This window comes from Schistocerca nitens, chromosome 8 (genome assembly GCF_023898315.1).
Source record: "Schistocerca nitens isolate TAMUIC-IGC-003100 chromosome 8, iqSchNite1.1, whole genome shotgun sequence".
Classification (NCBI taxonomy): Eukaryota; Metazoa; Arthropoda; class Insecta; order Orthoptera; family Acrididae; genus Schistocerca; species Schistocerca nitens.
In genome coordinates, this window is record NC_064621.1 from 436,159,613 (window position 1) to 436,176,859 (window position 17,247).

Consider the following 17,247-nt stretch of genomic DNA (forward strand, 5'->3'; position numbering starts at 1 on the left):
GTACGTTTGGTCGGTGAGGTCGGTTATACTGAGATCGCATATGTGGTGGCGTTCTGATTTGAAAAAATCGACTGTCTTCGGACGATGTCGGTCATCAGCGGAATTCACTGATATCGGTGCTACTGTGACGGCAGCCTAATTCGCGGCCGGACACGACGGGACGGAGCGAACAATCGACATATCTTCAGATTCGCGAAAGGTTAGGTGGGGAACGCGCCGCCGCCTATGCAATTCTGTAGTACAGCTAGCACAAGCAAAATACGTTAGTCTGTTCGAACTGGCGCCAGAGACAGCCGAATACATAAACTAAGCTTGTGGTATTTTCACCTCCTGTACTTTCCGATCGACTAGGAAATACCAAGACTCAGAAGAACACTACTGAGACAGAAATTGGGGAAGCAATGCTCTAGAAAATGGAATACAAGAGTTATAAGTTTTGGTGTATATCTGAAAGTCTCCATGTCCATTCACAAATAATTTCGCCGGTCATTGTGTCCGCCCTGTAACTAACTCGAGAGGTAAATTAATATGTGAAAACTATCGTCCCCGTTTTGACCGTTCTTTCTGCCTCTCACATTTTACATACATTTCATTTATTTTGCAATAATTGTTGTGAGTACAGACGACAGATGAATTTCCATCGAATATATTAGCAGTTGCATTCGCCGTAACGTTATACGGAATAACAAAGCTACTGCAACATCATATTTATCCGCCGACAACGGTCAAGCGACTTTCAATTAAAATGTCTCCCCTATTTAGGAATATACATAATGTATGTGCGAATACAAATTGTAGACACGTGGTTGACGACGTATGGAGGTTTGGGCATTAACCTCAGTCGTGCTCGAATAGCCAAATTGTAAGGCGACCACTCGCGATAAGCAGAAAATCTGGGTTCGAATCCCAGTGCAGCACAAATTTTCAATGTCGTCGTTCCCTTATACAGCTGATGGTTGTCCAAATCCGCAACTGCGAATCTATTTCAGGCATTTCATATCGGCTGTAGTCGCCGCAGTGCGTTTTCCCTCAGACATGCATGCATCTTAATTCGGAGTAACACAGGAACTGCAGTATCACACCATGAATTTCCTACTTTACGAGTCAACTTGTCGAACTGAAATATCACTTATTACTAAACCTGCGTCGTTCACCAGTCTTGACTGGACATATTATGTCAAAGCTATATTATTTACCATATTACATGTAAGTTATTTACGATTATTCGTGTAAGATGTAAGAAAAATTGTTCACAATCAGTACACAAGCATAACAGATGAAAACAATATTATTTTGTCCAAACACTTCAACTACTTTGCGAGGGCGTAGCCGCTTGTCGCTGAAATTTCATTCGTAGACCGATAGATAGCGCACCAGAAGTAGGTTGGAACTATGTTGTTTGTACACTACAGATTTTCGCAGATATCTGCATTAATAAATTGTTGCATGTGCACCAGCTTCAACGAGAACCGTTGACCAGAAAAGCCGGATTTGACGTGTTTTTCGATCCACGTGCTGCTATTTTTCTGGCCAGATGTAAGCTGTGCACTCACATTTGATTAATTTTGTTCGCAGTTCTCTGCTCAAATTCCCCGTCCATGCGCTATGATTTGTCAGCGCAGATGTTTTTTTTTTTGCAAAGAAAATTCGTATCATGTTGCCTTGCCTTAGGCAGAGTGTCAAATGGTAATGAAAACTTGCGCAAACATTCCCTCGCATCGGTGTTTCCAACAATTGTTGAGGTGGAAACACAATTTGGCTCAATGTCATTCTACCTGTCGTAACAATCAGGTTAGTATTGAATCATAGACAGTATTTTTAATGGCGCTTCGAATCGTTGTCGGTATCATCTCTGATATGTTTGATTTGTGTCGTAGCCGTAATGGCGTATCGTGGGATCAAAGTTCCTGATCCTTTCACCTCTAAAACGACGCGAAATGAAAGGTTTGCCCAAATGTCAAAACAAGAGCAACTCATTGAACAGAAGAAACGTGAAATACAAGCTAAACTGGAAGAGCAAAAGAAGAAGGAAGCAGATGAAGCACTGAAAAAATTGCATGGCGTCTCGGGCAGTGGGAAAGCAGGAGCAAACAATAAAGTGTCTGCTGCCGCATCACTAAACAAAAGCAGTCAGAAGCAGAGTGCAAAGAGGTACGGTGTTTAGGCATTTTTTGTCGTGCTTATGTAAATAACCCGTAGTCGCTGTTTGGTGTGGAGCAAAACATTTTGAGTTCTTGTGTTTATTTGTAACATATATCCAGTTTTAGTCTTCAGATACAGTCGTAGGAACATTAACCTTTGTAATTCAGCATGGTTGTTCATAATATGTGAAGAATTCATGCGAACCCTCCACGTAACGCGGTACAAATGTCACATTCTTGTGTTTCTTTGAATGTTACCTATCAACAGAACTTGTTCTCGTCGTGTTTATGCCACCAGCACCTTTAGCAAGAAATGAGGGTATTTCGAGTTAACCTCTACTGTGCTCAAATCATTCTGAATATACATATTTGCCTATAGGCACCATAACCTCAGTGTGAATACAAAGTTAATTTCTTTTCTCCCTATTTTGACTATCAGACATCCTTTATTGGAAATGTTCTAAACCCTATTGAAGGATTTGACTTAGTGACGATTAATTCTGTTAAAGCTATGTTGAATTGATTAAAGATTTTTGACACCATCTCTTGTAAATATTTCACAAACCATTGCTACTTTCTCAGCCTATGATGTATGGTAGTTATGTAGGGCTATCAAAGTAATGTAAATCAACACATTGGAAGTAATGTTCAACATATCATGCGTAGTTTGTAAATAATGCACATTGCATATTTATCTCTATTATGTTAGGACATTATGTTACACACTTTCTTATTTTATTCATGTATTTGTCTTTATTCATCCAAGAATCACGTCACATTGGGGGAGGATTTGGCAAGGTAATACAGTGCAAATCAGCAAGCCAAAATATACAATACACTGCATACATAATATGCTTAATGAGGAAAGGGCAGATGCCTATGGGAATAAGACTGGTGGTCAGTGTGGCATTAATTAAGAAACCTTACTGCGATTTGCCTTAGGGAACTAGAAGAACCCAAATCAGGATTGCCGGATGGAAACTCCATCCTCCCAAATGCTATGTCAGTATCTCAACAGCTGCATTGCTTCATCAATAATCCTCATTGTATAATTTTCCTTGACTTGTACACAGTTTGCTTCAGATAATTTGCTTCATGGATAACTTTGACTTGTTTTGTAATCATTTCCATCAGTTAATTCAATACATCAACTATCTGAAATTTAATTTGTAATAAATCTCATTATTGTCTTCATTGATGTGCATAACTACATAATAGAATGGGTTGATTATTAGCTAAACAGTAAATCCGCAGTGCCATATAATCAACTGCTCCGTGAGTAGCGTACTTACATATTCCCTCACCTATTCCAAATCTCCAAAATTATTCCATTACACATTTCCTTGTCAGCCAGTGTTCGGTGAAGGAGTCTGTGGCTATCTCAGTGCATTCAAATGGCTTGTGTTTGTGAATTTAGGAAATTTGGTAGTGCAAATTCTTGTGTAAAAGACGACAAATGTCATATTTGTTGTTTTCGTTCTTTATAGGATCTAGTTTGTGTAGTGTAGCTTTGCACCAGGAGCACCTCAGTTGTGTAATTTTCAAGAAGGGTCAATGGAAGCGTCCAATTCCAACTGTCTGCTTTGACCCGCGATGCAAGGACATTGTGGTGTGTGACGTCATTATGGCGTCAAGTTTATTAGTTGGTTGTGTTTGAAGATGTTGTCTGTTATATTTGATGGTGCCCTCTGGAGGTGTGTTTGTATTAGGTTCATTCAAATGGAACCTGGTCATAGCGTCTACCTTTGCCTTACACATAAGGTGGCACCATCTGTTGGTAGAGAGACTGATCCATGCACACCGTGTGCTGTTGCGTAGTGCCCCAGTGTGGTTTCATGTCGAAGAGAAGGTGATCACACAAGTTATCATCCACTATTGAACCACAAGGCCTCACTGCTTGTCAAGTTCCTAAAACGGGGAACTACCATTAGTACCCAGCATTATCAAACCACTTTACAGAACCTTAGACAAGCTATCAAGTCAAAACATTGAGGATGTTGTCCAGTGGCATTATCCTCCTGCATGATAATGCCCGCCCACACACAGCCAATGTGGTGAAGACAACATTGCATCAGTTTCGGTGAAAAGCACTGGAACATCTGCCGTACAGTCCTGACCTTTCATCGTGTGACTTTAATGTGTTTGGACCTCTAAAACAAGCTATTCGCAGACATCGATTCACAATGGATGACAAAGTGTGTTACTGAGTTCAGGCCTGGATCCGACAGCAGCCTGCTAGCTTCCTCAAGGATGGAATTGACCAACTGCTGTCACAATAGGATAAATGTGCCAACAATTGCTGTGTTGTATTGGGTTCATTTGAGCCTTGGTGTTGGATGTGAATTCTTTGGCAGTGTTAGTAGTTCGACATGTGAGGTTTGGAAGTTTATTCAGTGGGTTAAGTATTAATATTTTTTATGTATTTGTTTGGTGTTTTCGCTAGATATTAATGGTTTGCTGTTTGTGGTGTGGCAACACTGTTAATTTATTGTGTGGCTATACGTATGACAACGAAATATAACAGTGATATGTTGCATTCAGAGATGGGGAGGACATGTCCATTATTAAATTCTTCCAGTTATTTGGACTGATCGCTGAGATTGTGAAGGGTAGTTTTTGTCACGAGAACATGAGGTTCGCCAGAGTTCTGTCGTCAGACCAGGGGCGTGTACATGTGGCTTAGTGTGTGTGTGTGTGTGGGAGGGGGGGGTTGGGGTGGCCAACCTAGTTTGCAGCACTCAAATTTGTTGGTGGTAAGAAATTTTTTTTTTTATCTATTCGTCTCGATTTGTGATGTTTTATGTATTTATGGTGTATTGAATGTGTTTTAATTTATGTAGGGATGTTTGATTATTAGATTTTTGAGATGCTGGTGTTTCGGGTTTGTTTTTTTTGGTATCTGTAGTTGTGGTTGACCAGTATAGGTCACGGGAAATTACTGATTCCAGTTTTCGTCGTTTTAGCTGCAGGTATTGGTGCTTTGGTATCGTCAGCTGTGGTTGACCTATATAGGTCAAGGGAAGTGCCAGACTCCTGTGGATTTTGTTGGTGTAGTGGAATGTTGTAATTTCGTTTTTTCATCATTTTGTGCGATTTGGGATCATGGTATTTTTTACTGTTATATTTAGCTTTTCCCCACCCTAAAACCCCAATTTCCCATAGTTGTCCCTTTAGTTTGAGTGTATTTTTGGAGGGAGATGTTATTGTTTTATCTATATGTATTTTCATGTTTGCTGCTGTGTGTATGTAATGATGTCATAGGCTCCATATTGGAAATGCTTAGAATAGCCATTTCCGCCTTATTGATGACGTCATGGGTCAAAGCAGACAGGTGGAATCGGACACTTCTGTAATCCCGTTTTGAACATAGTAACGTAACCACCCACACTCATATTTTCTTGAGAGGTGCCAGTGTCCATTTGTGAACTGCCAGGAGAGCAGATTCGTTCTCTCTACCAGTGTGCAGTAAACTAGTGTCAGTGATAGACTCATTTTTGTCTAATGGCATGTGTTTCTTTTTAACTAGTTTGATAGTGCAAATCCTTGTCTAAAAGACAGCAGGGTTCAGTTTTATCTTTTTTATATCTATTGTTTTCATTTGAATTTTAATAGTAGGCTGTATAGGGAGTGTGCATGCTGTCTGTGGATGCAGGAGGAGCTGGCCTAGTTCACACAAACAGCCAGAAGACTATTGGCTGCAATCAGCAGGCTGAAGTTTCTGGGTGTAGTGGTGATACAGAAACTGGGTCTAGTGTAGCAGGGGATACAACCCGTCGGCTTTGAACAATGACGTCACAAGTCGCCAGACAGCATGTATTACAAAGATGAAAGAGCTGAGGAGAATGTTGAGAAACAAAGGAATGCGAGAGAGATAAACTTTATTTCACATATGTAAGGGCCAGTAGTATTTTCACGTTAACGATATCACGTGTTTGTATCTTAGTATTTCTCCGCAAAATAAAATGGAAAGAAATGAATGAAATTACTAGCAAAGAATACATCACGTTACATGTATGTCAGTTGTATCTCGAAAGTCTTTCGAACTGTATTGCTTAAGTGCAGTACGGGATACAAGTTCAGCGTAGTCGATTTCTTAGTTTCAACTAGCATTGCTGTCCTGTTGTTCACTTGAACTATGTATCCCCTGCTTCACTAAACCGCAAATGAAACACCCGATACAAATTAAAAGCTCATTTGAAGTGTGTTGCTTAAGTACAGTCCGGAATACGAGTTTGTCGTAAGGAGATTTCTTCGTTTTGACCAGCATTACTGTCCTGTTCTTCACCTGAACGATGTATCCTCCGCTTCAGTAAACCCTAAGTGGAACACGGGATACAAATTGTAGATGTGCTGTTTATTTCGTCTCCGCTATTACTAACAGTCTTTTCTTACGTACATATCAGTATTACTGATGACAGAAGGACCTACGTATGTAATATATGTATACCAGACTTCCATTGACCTCGATATATGTACACTGGTAACGAATAGGTGGAAATACACGTATGTTACATTTGCAACCTGTTTAATTTTATATGTTTTGATTGTTTATTTAATCTTTGCGTTTCACTTGTTGAAAGGGAACTACACATTGATCTTGTCAAAAGCCGAGAAGCGATTCTTCTTAGTGTTGTAGCTCCCTTCAGTAGCTGATAAGTGTTTTTTGGCTTTTTTTTTAAAAAAAAATCTCATGAGATAGAATAAACTGATCCTAAGATACAGATGCTTCAGTAGCTGATAAGTGTTTTTTGGCTTTTTTTTTTTTTTTTTTTTTAAACTCACGAGATATAATAAACTGATCCTACTTCATTAAGCAATCAATAAAAAAACTAAACTGAAACATAACAGCAAAAGCGAAAATGGTAAACTGAAAATAGAATAGATTACGAAGTCTTTTGCTGTTATGTTTTAGTTTAGTTTTTTTATTGATTGCTTAACGAAGTAGGATCAGTTTATTCTATCTCGTGAGATTTTTTTTTTTTTTTAAAAGCCAAAAAACACTTATCAGCTACTGAAGCATATTGGTGGAATAAGAAAGTGAAATATGGCAAAATAGTGAAATATAGATAAATGATCGCTTTTAGATTGACATTCAATTATTTTAATGATAGCGCTTATTAGAACACAGAACTGCTTTATTATCTATGCCTCGAAGTGAAGACATTACTATCTATGACTAAGGAATGACGTCATTGTTCAAAGCCAACGGGTTGTATCCCCTGCTTCAGAAACTGGTGTGTCACAAGCGACACTTCAATTGTTGCTTAATTCACCCATGGGCTCTGCTCGTAATGCACCTTCCAGCATAACCGATGCAGGCCAGTCATGCTCATTGCAGAGTGATTGGCTTATTGTAGCATGTTTGCTTTGTATTGGGTGGAGAGTCAATGTGGTGTCTGGCCTTGCCCACTTACCCTGTGAATGACAGGGGATCTCTGCTTCAGCAGGGTCCGAGCATACTCATGGGGAGGAGTTTGCTAGTTGTTATGAGCTCCATTGTTAGGCGCGTTACAGATTCCCATCGGAAAATAGCATCCAGGTTTGAAAAGAAGTCAGTTGTGCACTCGGTTTGTCTGTATCAGGGCCTTTTGTCTGAGACAGAGGATGCCTGCCTGTGGCTATCCGGGTGCAGTCATATCCAAGTTGTGAACTATCTTGGCACCAATGGTGATTGTTGGTCTGGTTCTGAGGAGGAGGAGATCAGTGTTTAACGTTACAATGACAACAAGATTATTAGAGGTGAAGCACAAGCTCAGATTAGGGAGGGATGTAGAAGGAAATCAGCCATGCCCTTTTGAAGGAACCATCCTGGCATTTGCCTTAAGCGATTTAGGGAAATCGTGGAAAACCTAAATCGGGATGGTCGGACATGGGTTTCAACTATCGTCATCCTGAATGCGTGTCCGATGTGCTAAACACTGCGCTGTGCCGCTCAGTGATTGGGATCTGAGATCCTCCATAATTTGTACAGGCAGCTGGTAGAAGTGGTAAAGTCTGCTGGACTCAGCAGAGCTTACAGTTTGCAGTGTAGTACCTAAAGTTGATTGAGGTTTTTTTGGAACCGACTTGAGGGCCTCAACCAAAGACTCAGTCGATGCTGTTTAAGTCTTGGTTACAGATTTCTGGATTTGTGTTGTGGGGTGTTGGATTGTAGAACTACTCTTGATAGTAGGTCAGATATACAGTACACAGAGGAAGCAGCTACTCTGGTAGCAGAGTACTTCAGACCATTCACAGAAAACCACTCAGTGATGCTTTTAAGAACATTGTTTACCATATCTTCTGTTTCTGTATGCATGATTAGGTAATGCTAGTGTTATCTGCTGAAAGAACTAATTCTGCACCTGAGCACAAGTTGTCAGGTCTTCGAAGTAAACGCTCCAAAAAAGAATTCACAGAATACAGATATTGATGGCTCCAGTTATGCAAATATCAATATATTTGATTGTCTTTTCATGGAGTGCATAGGGGCCTGAAGATGGCATTAATGAGATGCTGAAACTGGTTGTCTAAATAAAAGAACTTCTTGAAACATACAGCTGTTTGGCGATTTTCCTTGGTAGCTATTTGACTGGCCGCTGTCCCTTATCCACAATGAATGAACAGAGATTGAATTTGTTTGGTGTGATGAATGGTAGCTTGCTGTAGATGCAGAAAAATGTAGTTTAATACAAATGAGTAGAAAAAAACAAGCCTGTGGTACAATGCCAGACTACAGGTGCAAAGGGCTTGAGTTTGATTTCCAGTTAGTCCTGGGATTTTTCTTGCTTATCAGTTATTTCACTTTGGCAGTGTTTGTTGTTGTGAGAAATGCTCACATTAACTGTGGATTGGAATCCATGTTAAGCCATAGGTCCCCATATAACTGGCCGGGTAAGTCGGTTCAAAGGTGGGTGGAAGGCAATGGCAATGTCGTCTGATAGCTCGTATTTGTTTTTAACAGGTCTGAGAGTGCAGATCCTTTCCTAAAAGACAACAGGGTTCAGTTTTATCTTTTTTGTGCCTATTGTTTTCATTCAAATTTCAACAGTAGGCTGGTTAGGCAGTGTGCATGCTATGTGTGAATATAGGAGGAGTTGGCCTAGTTCACACAAACAGCTGAAGACTGTTGACCGCAATCAGTTGGCTGAAGTCATTGGGTGTAGTGGTGGCATAGAAACAGGCACGTCACATGAGGCACTTCAATTGTCACTTATTTCACCCATGATTTCACTCCAGATTGCTGACTGCTTTACTAACAGTGTTTGATGCTGTACTGGTGACGTGCTATGTAATACAATCAAGGTAATTAAATACTTAGGTGAAACATTGCCATACTATATGTAATGGAATGAACATGTAATGTTGGTAGTAGGCAATGCGAATGGTAAACTTTGGTGTATTGGCAGAGTTTTAGTTTAGTGTAGCTCGTCTATAAAGGAGATTCTGTATAGGAAACTAGTGTGATCTGTTCTTGAGTACTGCATGAGTGTAAAGTGTATCCACCAGATCGGATTAAAGGAAGACACTGAAGCAGTTCAGAGGCATGCTGCTAGATTTATTACTGAGAGGTTTGATTAACAGCCGAGTATCACAGAGATGCTTTTTGAGCTCAAATAGAGATTTTTGGAGGGAAGACAACATTCATTTTTCGAAGCAGTATGTTGAGAAAATTTAGAGAACCAGCATTTCCAGCCAACTGAAAATTATTGTACTGCTGCCAGTTTACATTTAGTGTAAGGCCCATGCAGATAACACAAATTAAGGCTCTCACAGAGGCATATAGATAGGTTTCTCCCTCACTATTTGTGAATGGAACAGGAAGGGGACTGGCGAGTAGTGATACGAGGTACCCTCTGCCATGCACCGTATGGGTGCTTGTGAAGTATGGTTGTAGGGCGTAGAAGATGACAAACAGGAGGTATATGATCATTAACCAATGTACACTTCCATCAAAATGTATCAAAAGTAATTGGAAAAAAAATTGTGTACACACAATCTTTTTAAAAGTAACTTCTTACTGACAGAACAGCAGTTCTGCTTTCAAAGAAATAAATCCCTCCCTGAAATGCTTTTTATTTGCTGGCCAGATAATAAATACATGTAATGAAAATCAGGGAGAAGTTATGTGTGGACCCCTTTCATTTTTCATAGTTTATCTATGGTATTTGTTCATTAAATGCATCAAAATACTTGTCAGTGGACCCCAGGGGCTCACAACTCTTTGTGTGTGTGTGTGTGTGTGTGTGTGTGTGTGTGTGCGTGTGCGTGCGTGCGCGCGCGCGCACGCGCGCACTTGGCACACGAGTCCCCTCCCCTCGCCGTACTCATCCCTTTTCCATGCTGCATGTCTTATCCTCCTCCTATTCTTTCTCCCCCTCCCTGGGCCTGGTATTGGAAGACTTGGTGGCTTTCATTTTTGTCTCTCCCCCTCTCCCGGCCTATCCTGACTTCTCCTGTCCTCCTCCTGCTTTGGTGTTTGAGGTCTACCTTTTTGTCTTTCTCCCTCCCTGTACATGCCTGAATGCTGGCTCACACATTTGATGCGTAAGGGTGACTGGGTAATGCGTAACTCCCAGCATACGGGTCAACAGGTAGGGCTCGCACATACCCCCTGATATAGGCCATGCCCAGGGGGAGGGGTGATTGCCTGAGGCGTTACCTTCCCAACTGCCAACTGGTCCCTCTGTCTGGAGTTGGGGAGGTGTGGCCTGAGGTGTGAACAATCACCTAAGGCGTGTTTGCTCTCCTCTTTGGGGGCCCCCAGTCGGAAGGAGTGCACCACTGGAGAGATGCTGCCAGTCATGGAGGATTCATCTGTGATGAGTACATCAACTCCATCAATGCAACCTCCACCTAATAAACAGAAATGGAATGAGGATAAAGACATGATGAATCTTCCAGTTGCACTGTGCTGCCTCATGACGTCGCACACAGAAGGAGGTAAAAATTTTTCTACAGTGAACTTGTTTGTAATTCAAAAAGATGAGGACATAGTTACAGGCCCCCTAAAGTCCTGCACTCGCTTATGCAGTGGAACTTTGCTTATAGAGACAGACAGCACCTTTCAAGCCCAAAAACTGTTTAAAGCTTCACTCCTCCACAGGTATCATGTTCATGCATAGGCTCATCGAACACTGAATTCTTCACATGGTGTCATATACATTTTGCTGCATGTTGGTATGACTGAGGTAGATGTACAAAATTATCTGTCCAATCAGGGCGTAACTGCAATCCATCGGGTCATGAAGATAGTTTATCCAGAATTCATGCCTGTTCACACACTTTTCTTAGCTCTGAAGTCATCAATGCCGGACCGTACATACCAATCCCAATGCATTGCTACCAACGGAAGTGTTATAACCATACTCGCATGTCCTGTAAAAACACTTCCAAATGTGTAACTTATTGCAAGGATGTTCATGAGGGAGATTGCCTCTCCCCTTCTTCCCACTGCATTAACTGCACTGGCAACCATGTCGCAATGCCCTGTGTACCTAGATGAGTGAGCCATTCAGGAGATAAAGGTAAAGGTACCCCCCAATGTTACTTGCAAAATGTTAGCTAGCCAAAGCCTTGCATACCACTATCTGGCAGATACAGTACCATTGTTGTTATGTCATGGCCCGCGAAAGATATGGCCACACAGACAGATATCCTCAGCTTGCACTGGTGAACCCACATTTCTTTCAGCTTCCACACACACTTTCTCACACCTGGACCTCTTATTCTGTAATGCACAGCTTGCCCACCATCTAGAGTGGTCCATCCTCTGAGACACGCACTTGAGCGACCATTTCCTGTGTGTAATTCATCTGCCAACTCCTGTCCTATCTGTGTGCAAGACCAATTGGCACCTATCTAAAGCTGACTAGTGACTCTGCTTCGATGAACAACATATCCACAGCAGTGATGATAAGAAAGAATACCTTATGAATGATATCCTTAGTGCCACAGAATGTACCATCCTCCAAACCTCTTGCTTACTGCGATGTATCCCAGTTCCCGAGTGGTCGGAGGAATGCCACAATGAGATTCATGCATGAAGACATGTTCTCCATTTCTTTGAACACCATCTCCCAAAGCAGTGCTATATTAATTACAAACAGTTGCATTCAAAGTGTCATCACATTATCGAGGATAGCAAAAAAGCTAGTTGGTTCTCTCTTACTAATTCTGTTAACTGATTCACTCTCTCTTCTGTCATTTGGGGTAACCTATGTCAGATTTCTGGAAACAAGGTATATCTCCCGATTCATGGCCTGACTGTAGCGAACAATGTCAGTGTGAACCCTAGTGATATTTCCAACACCTTGTGTTGGTACTTTGATGAGATCTCGAGCTCTGCCTGCTACCATCCCTCCATCCTATCTCGGAAACAAGCAGAGGAGACTTGGTAGACATCTGTCCCCCTCAGAATCTTGAATGCTACAATACTGTTTTTACTATGCGGGAGTTTGAACATGCTCTCAGCTCATCATGATCCTCTGTTCCAGGACTGGGCGATCGGTGCCTTGAATCTCAGTACTTGCTAACAAATGCACAATGTGGATTTTGTAATCACCACTCTCCAGTTGATCATCTCGTCACTCTCTCAACCCACATTATGAACATTTTCCTGCAGAAATGCCAGGTTGTAGCTGTGTTTTTAGATTTGGAGAAGGTTTAGGATATCTGTTGGAGGACAGGCATCCTCCATATAATTCACATGTGGGACTTCTGAGGTCACCTGCGTCATACCATTCAGGAGTTTTTAAAAGACTGGGTTTTTAAGGTATTTGTGGGTTCGACTTTGACGAACACTTTTATTCAGGAGAATGTGGTGTCTCAGGGCTCTGTGCTGGGTGTAGCTCTACTTGCCATAGCAATTAACCCTATAATAGACAGTCTCACAAGAGGCATCTCAGGGTCTCTCTTTGTGAGTTACTTTGCAGTCTATTGCAGCTCTCAACTGAACTGTTTACTTGAGCAACAATTTAAGTGATGACTCGGCCATCTTTACTCATAGAGCATCAACAACAGCTTCCCTTTCGGCACAGTCCACCATCTAGGCATACATTTGGCCTCTGGAGTTTTGTACACTATCTCAGGTGTGAGTGTCTGTGAAGATGCTACCAAGCTGTCGTCATACTGGCATGGTGTTCTCCTCAGCAGACAAGCAAGCTGTCTGTCCTCTATGCCTAATCATCCATCCTATGCATCCTCTTTTGATGACCCCCTTGACTGCCAATACAAGATAAGCCCAACTTTTATGTTGCATCCTAGAGTTTGCTTTCATATTCTGCTTTGGAAACTTAATCTTACATTACCTGCCACTTTCCCAAAGGGTGAGAGCCCTTCACAACCTTTGCTTTGTGCAGAGATCTGCATTCACCTTGGACTTAGTTGGCTTCGCAAGTACACTACTATAGATTTGATCTATCACTGTAAGTTTCTCGAAGTTTGCATGCAACTTGGAGATAGCACCTTTGTCTATAGTGATGGCTCAAAGACCGATCATGGTGTCAGTTGCGCCTTTGTTGTTAGCAACAAACACTTGATACCGGCTTTGAGACCAGTGCTTGATTTTCACTGCAGGGCTTTCCTCCCTCTATTAGGCCACCCAGTACACCTGACGGCACAGGCTTCTGAAGCGTGTATTATGTTCAGATTCGCTTACTGCCCTCCACAGCGTCTGTGTACTGTACACATACTATCCCTTAATACAATGAATCAACGAATGCCTCCACTCACTTGCTGATGTTGGAGCCAATGTGATGTTTATGTAAATCCCTGGTCACATCTTAGTGTCAGGGAATGAACCTGCCAATGCTGCTGTCAAGGCTGCAGTCCGACTACCTAGACCTTTTAGCTATTCTATCCCTTCAGATGATATCTGTGTTTCTGCACTTGGGAACATTGTTCCTTTCTGGCATAAACACTGATCTTTGCTAAATGGGAGCAACCCTCCAGGGTGATCACTGTTTTTTCGTGAGTTTGTGCATGGCGTACATGTGGCCCAAGCTATTGCAGACTGTTTTTCCTTCCCGGGTTGAATTTCCTTCCCTATGCCCCTCCCTCCCGGTCCTTGCTTCTCCCCCTCTGCCCCCTCCTTCTCCTCAATCGGTGTTCCTACTAATGTTGACCTGGCTATCTACCTGGTTTTCCTGTACTCATTTCAGTTTTGTTCCCCTTGCATTTTCTCTGTCCCCATTTGGGGTTTGACCTCCACTTCTAAATTTTCTCTTCATAGTGTGAGCCATTTAGGAAGAACTCACTCCCTAGCATCTACAGTGTGGATTCTTCTCCCTCTCTACCTTCCTTCCCCTCTTCCTTCTCTGATGTAGCCCGCTCACACCTCACTATGTCACCAACATTTGTAGCAGTCCATTGGTGGGACTGTTATCGGCCACCATGCCAGACACCCCTTGATGTAGCGGGAAGGCACCCGTGGGGAGAGTCCCTGATTGGAGTGGGTGGTATTTGGGTGGATGCTTTGCACATGAAGGGTATCAAGCTCCAAAAATCTGGCCATTCTCCTATGGCTGTCTCTTTGAGTAATAACAGATCATTGAATGCTGCTTTGTTTTAACCCTGTGGCGTTCTCTTCCCTGGCTACACTCTTGGAGGAGGGCCGGGCTCTTTGACTTGGGGTTAAACACTTACCACTACCTGGTCTGTACTAGGACAGACAGGGACACATTCACTGCCACAAAACTGTTATTTTTGTGTAAAATAGCAAAGACAAGTTTGGGGAAGTGGAGTCTCACAGTAAGGTGCAGTGGGTTCCCTGTTGATCAAAATGTCTTCTGCCACCCAATCTGCAGCTCATCATGCTTATGATCATCTTGGTGATGTCCCCATGTCCATTACACCTCACCAGTGTTTGAATATGGTCCATGGAGTCATTTATCATAAGGATCTCAGCCTTCAAACTGATGAGGGGGAACCCTTTGCCAAACTGGAATAATGGGGTGTTCATTTTGTGCGGCATGTGCAGAAAGGTCGTAAGTACAACCACACCAACAACGGCACCTGTATTCTCGCTCTCGAAGAAGATACCCTCCTAGAGAAGGCCAAGGTTATGTGTTATCAGTATGATGTGAAGCCGTATGTCCCACCACCCATGAGATGCTTTAGGTGCTTGCATTTCTAGCACGTCTTCATGGTGTATGGGGGACGCTCTTTGTGGTGACTGTGGACATCCATTCCATGAGGGGGGTGCCTGTGTTCCACCACCCATGTGTAAATTGTCACAACCCTCACTCTCCAACGCTCATCAGTTTGCTCGGCTTATAAGAAGATGCAAGAGTATAAGTCACTGGATTGTTTATCTTACACTGAGGCTTGTCAGAAATTTGAGCAACTTCATCCGTATCAATGACTTTTACTTTTGCCTCTGTAGCATTGTTTCCCCCTCTTTCCTCTTCCTTACCCAGGTCTTGTCCCCCTCTTCTCTCACTCTCCCCTGTGGTTCCCTGCCCTCCCCTCTGCATGCATCTCCCCTTCTCCATCCAAAGAAGTTGCCCCATTCTTTGGCACCTGCCAGTGGTGGGGCTCCCTTCCAGGACCCCTCCCCCCATCGTTTCTCAGATTGGAGGCCTGCTAGCACAACTCGGCCATGAGACACATAGTCTTTGCACTCAAAGTTCGTCAGCTTTCTTTTGGTTCATGATCTTGCAGAAGTCTGCTCTCCCTCTGTTCCCTGCCCTCCTCTACATATGAAAGAGAAGAAAAGAAACATAAGTCACAGGACAAGGCTCCTGCTGGTGCCCCCCCCCCCCTCCCCCCTGAGTGCCATCACTGCCCTAGCAATCTGAGTCCGACATCTTATTTGTGAGTGTCACTGTGTCATTGGTGATGGATGGTGACCTGGCAGTGTAGTTAGCTCCAGCCCATTCGCCTCCCATTTGGATACCTGCTCCACGCTTATTCAGTGGAACTGTAATGGATACCAGTGTCTCCTCCCAGTTGCAATCCCTTACTGCCTTTTACTCGGCAGCTTTCATTCTCCAGGAATCTCATTTTACTGATGATCACTCACTGACACTTCATGGGTTCCGTGCTTTCTGTTGGGAACGGGTCGGCCCTTTGAGTGCTTCTGGTGGCATCTGCATGTGGTCCATAAAGATATTGTTAGTACATGTGTCCCACCTCGTATCCTATTGGAAGCAGTTGGACTCTGCCATCACGGTTTGAAATCTCTATTTCCCTCCTGACAGACCACTTACATCTGTTGCCCCAACTGCCCTCCTTCAGCAGCTTCTCCCTTCCTCCTCCTTGGAGATTTTGGTATGCATCATCCTTTGTGGGGCAATGCTTCGTCATCTAGTTGTGGGCTTGTCATTGACCAATTACTTGTGGACCACGATGGTTTCCCTACTCATTTTAGTGCTGCATATGGCTCTTTTTTTGCCATTGATCTTTCACTCTTTTCCCCTCTCCTTGTTCCTTCCTTACACTGGTTGCCACACAATGACATCTGTGATAGTGACCACATCCCATTGATTCTCTTGTTCCCTTCCCACCTGTGCTGCCAGGTTACCCCACTGGGTTTTCCATCATGCTGATTGGTCTCTATATAGATACCAGGTCATGTTTCCACCCTCTTTGTCAGATTGTATTGATGAAGTTGTCTGTGGTCTGTCCAATAAGATAATCTGTGCTACCAGTATTGCTGCTCCCCACTTGACAGGCCTCTTTCTCTGTCAGCCAGCTCCGTGATGGAATATGGCCATTGCGACTGCTACCCATCATCGTCATCGTGCCTTGCAACATCTTAAGTGGCACCAATCCTCCACCCGTCTTATTACCTTTAAATGTCTGTGTGCCAAATCAAACAGAGCAAACAGGTGTTATTGGAATGCTTTGTTTCTTCTCTAGTTACTCCTGTTCCTTCGTCATGGGTGTGGGCTACACCCCCTACCTTCCAAGGTTCTAAGCAGTAGTCTTCCATTCTAGGCCTTGCCCTTCCAGGTGGCCTTTGTTCAGATTAATCCTTTCTCGTGGAACACCTCATGACCCATTTTGCAACGGCATTGGCATCAGCCTCCTATCCAGCTGCCTTCCTCCTCGAAACAGTGAGCTGTAGCTTCCCACTTATGTTTTACGTCTTGTCAGATGGAATCGTACAATGAACCTTTTCCTG

General features: G+C 42.8%; 1 protein-coding gene across 1 annotated transcript in view; it reads left to right on the plus strand.

The window, feature by feature from the left end:
- Nucleotides 1–1,655: 1,655 nt before the first annotated feature.
- The window catches only part of LOC126199343 (SURP and G-patch domain-containing protein 1), a 164,645-nt gene continuing 149,053 nt past the window's right edge, over nucleotides 1,656–17,247 (plus strand). Inside the window, exons 1-2 of the mRNA XM_049936199.1 lie at nucleotides 1,656–1,791; nucleotides 1,878–2,151. Of these exons, the coding sequence (XP_049792156.1) occupies nucleotides 1,883–2,151 (269 nt within the window). The 5' untranslated portion in view covers nucleotides 1,656–1,791; nucleotides 1,878–1,882. The remainder of the gene's footprint in view (nucleotides 1,792–1,877; nucleotides 2,152–17,247) is intronic.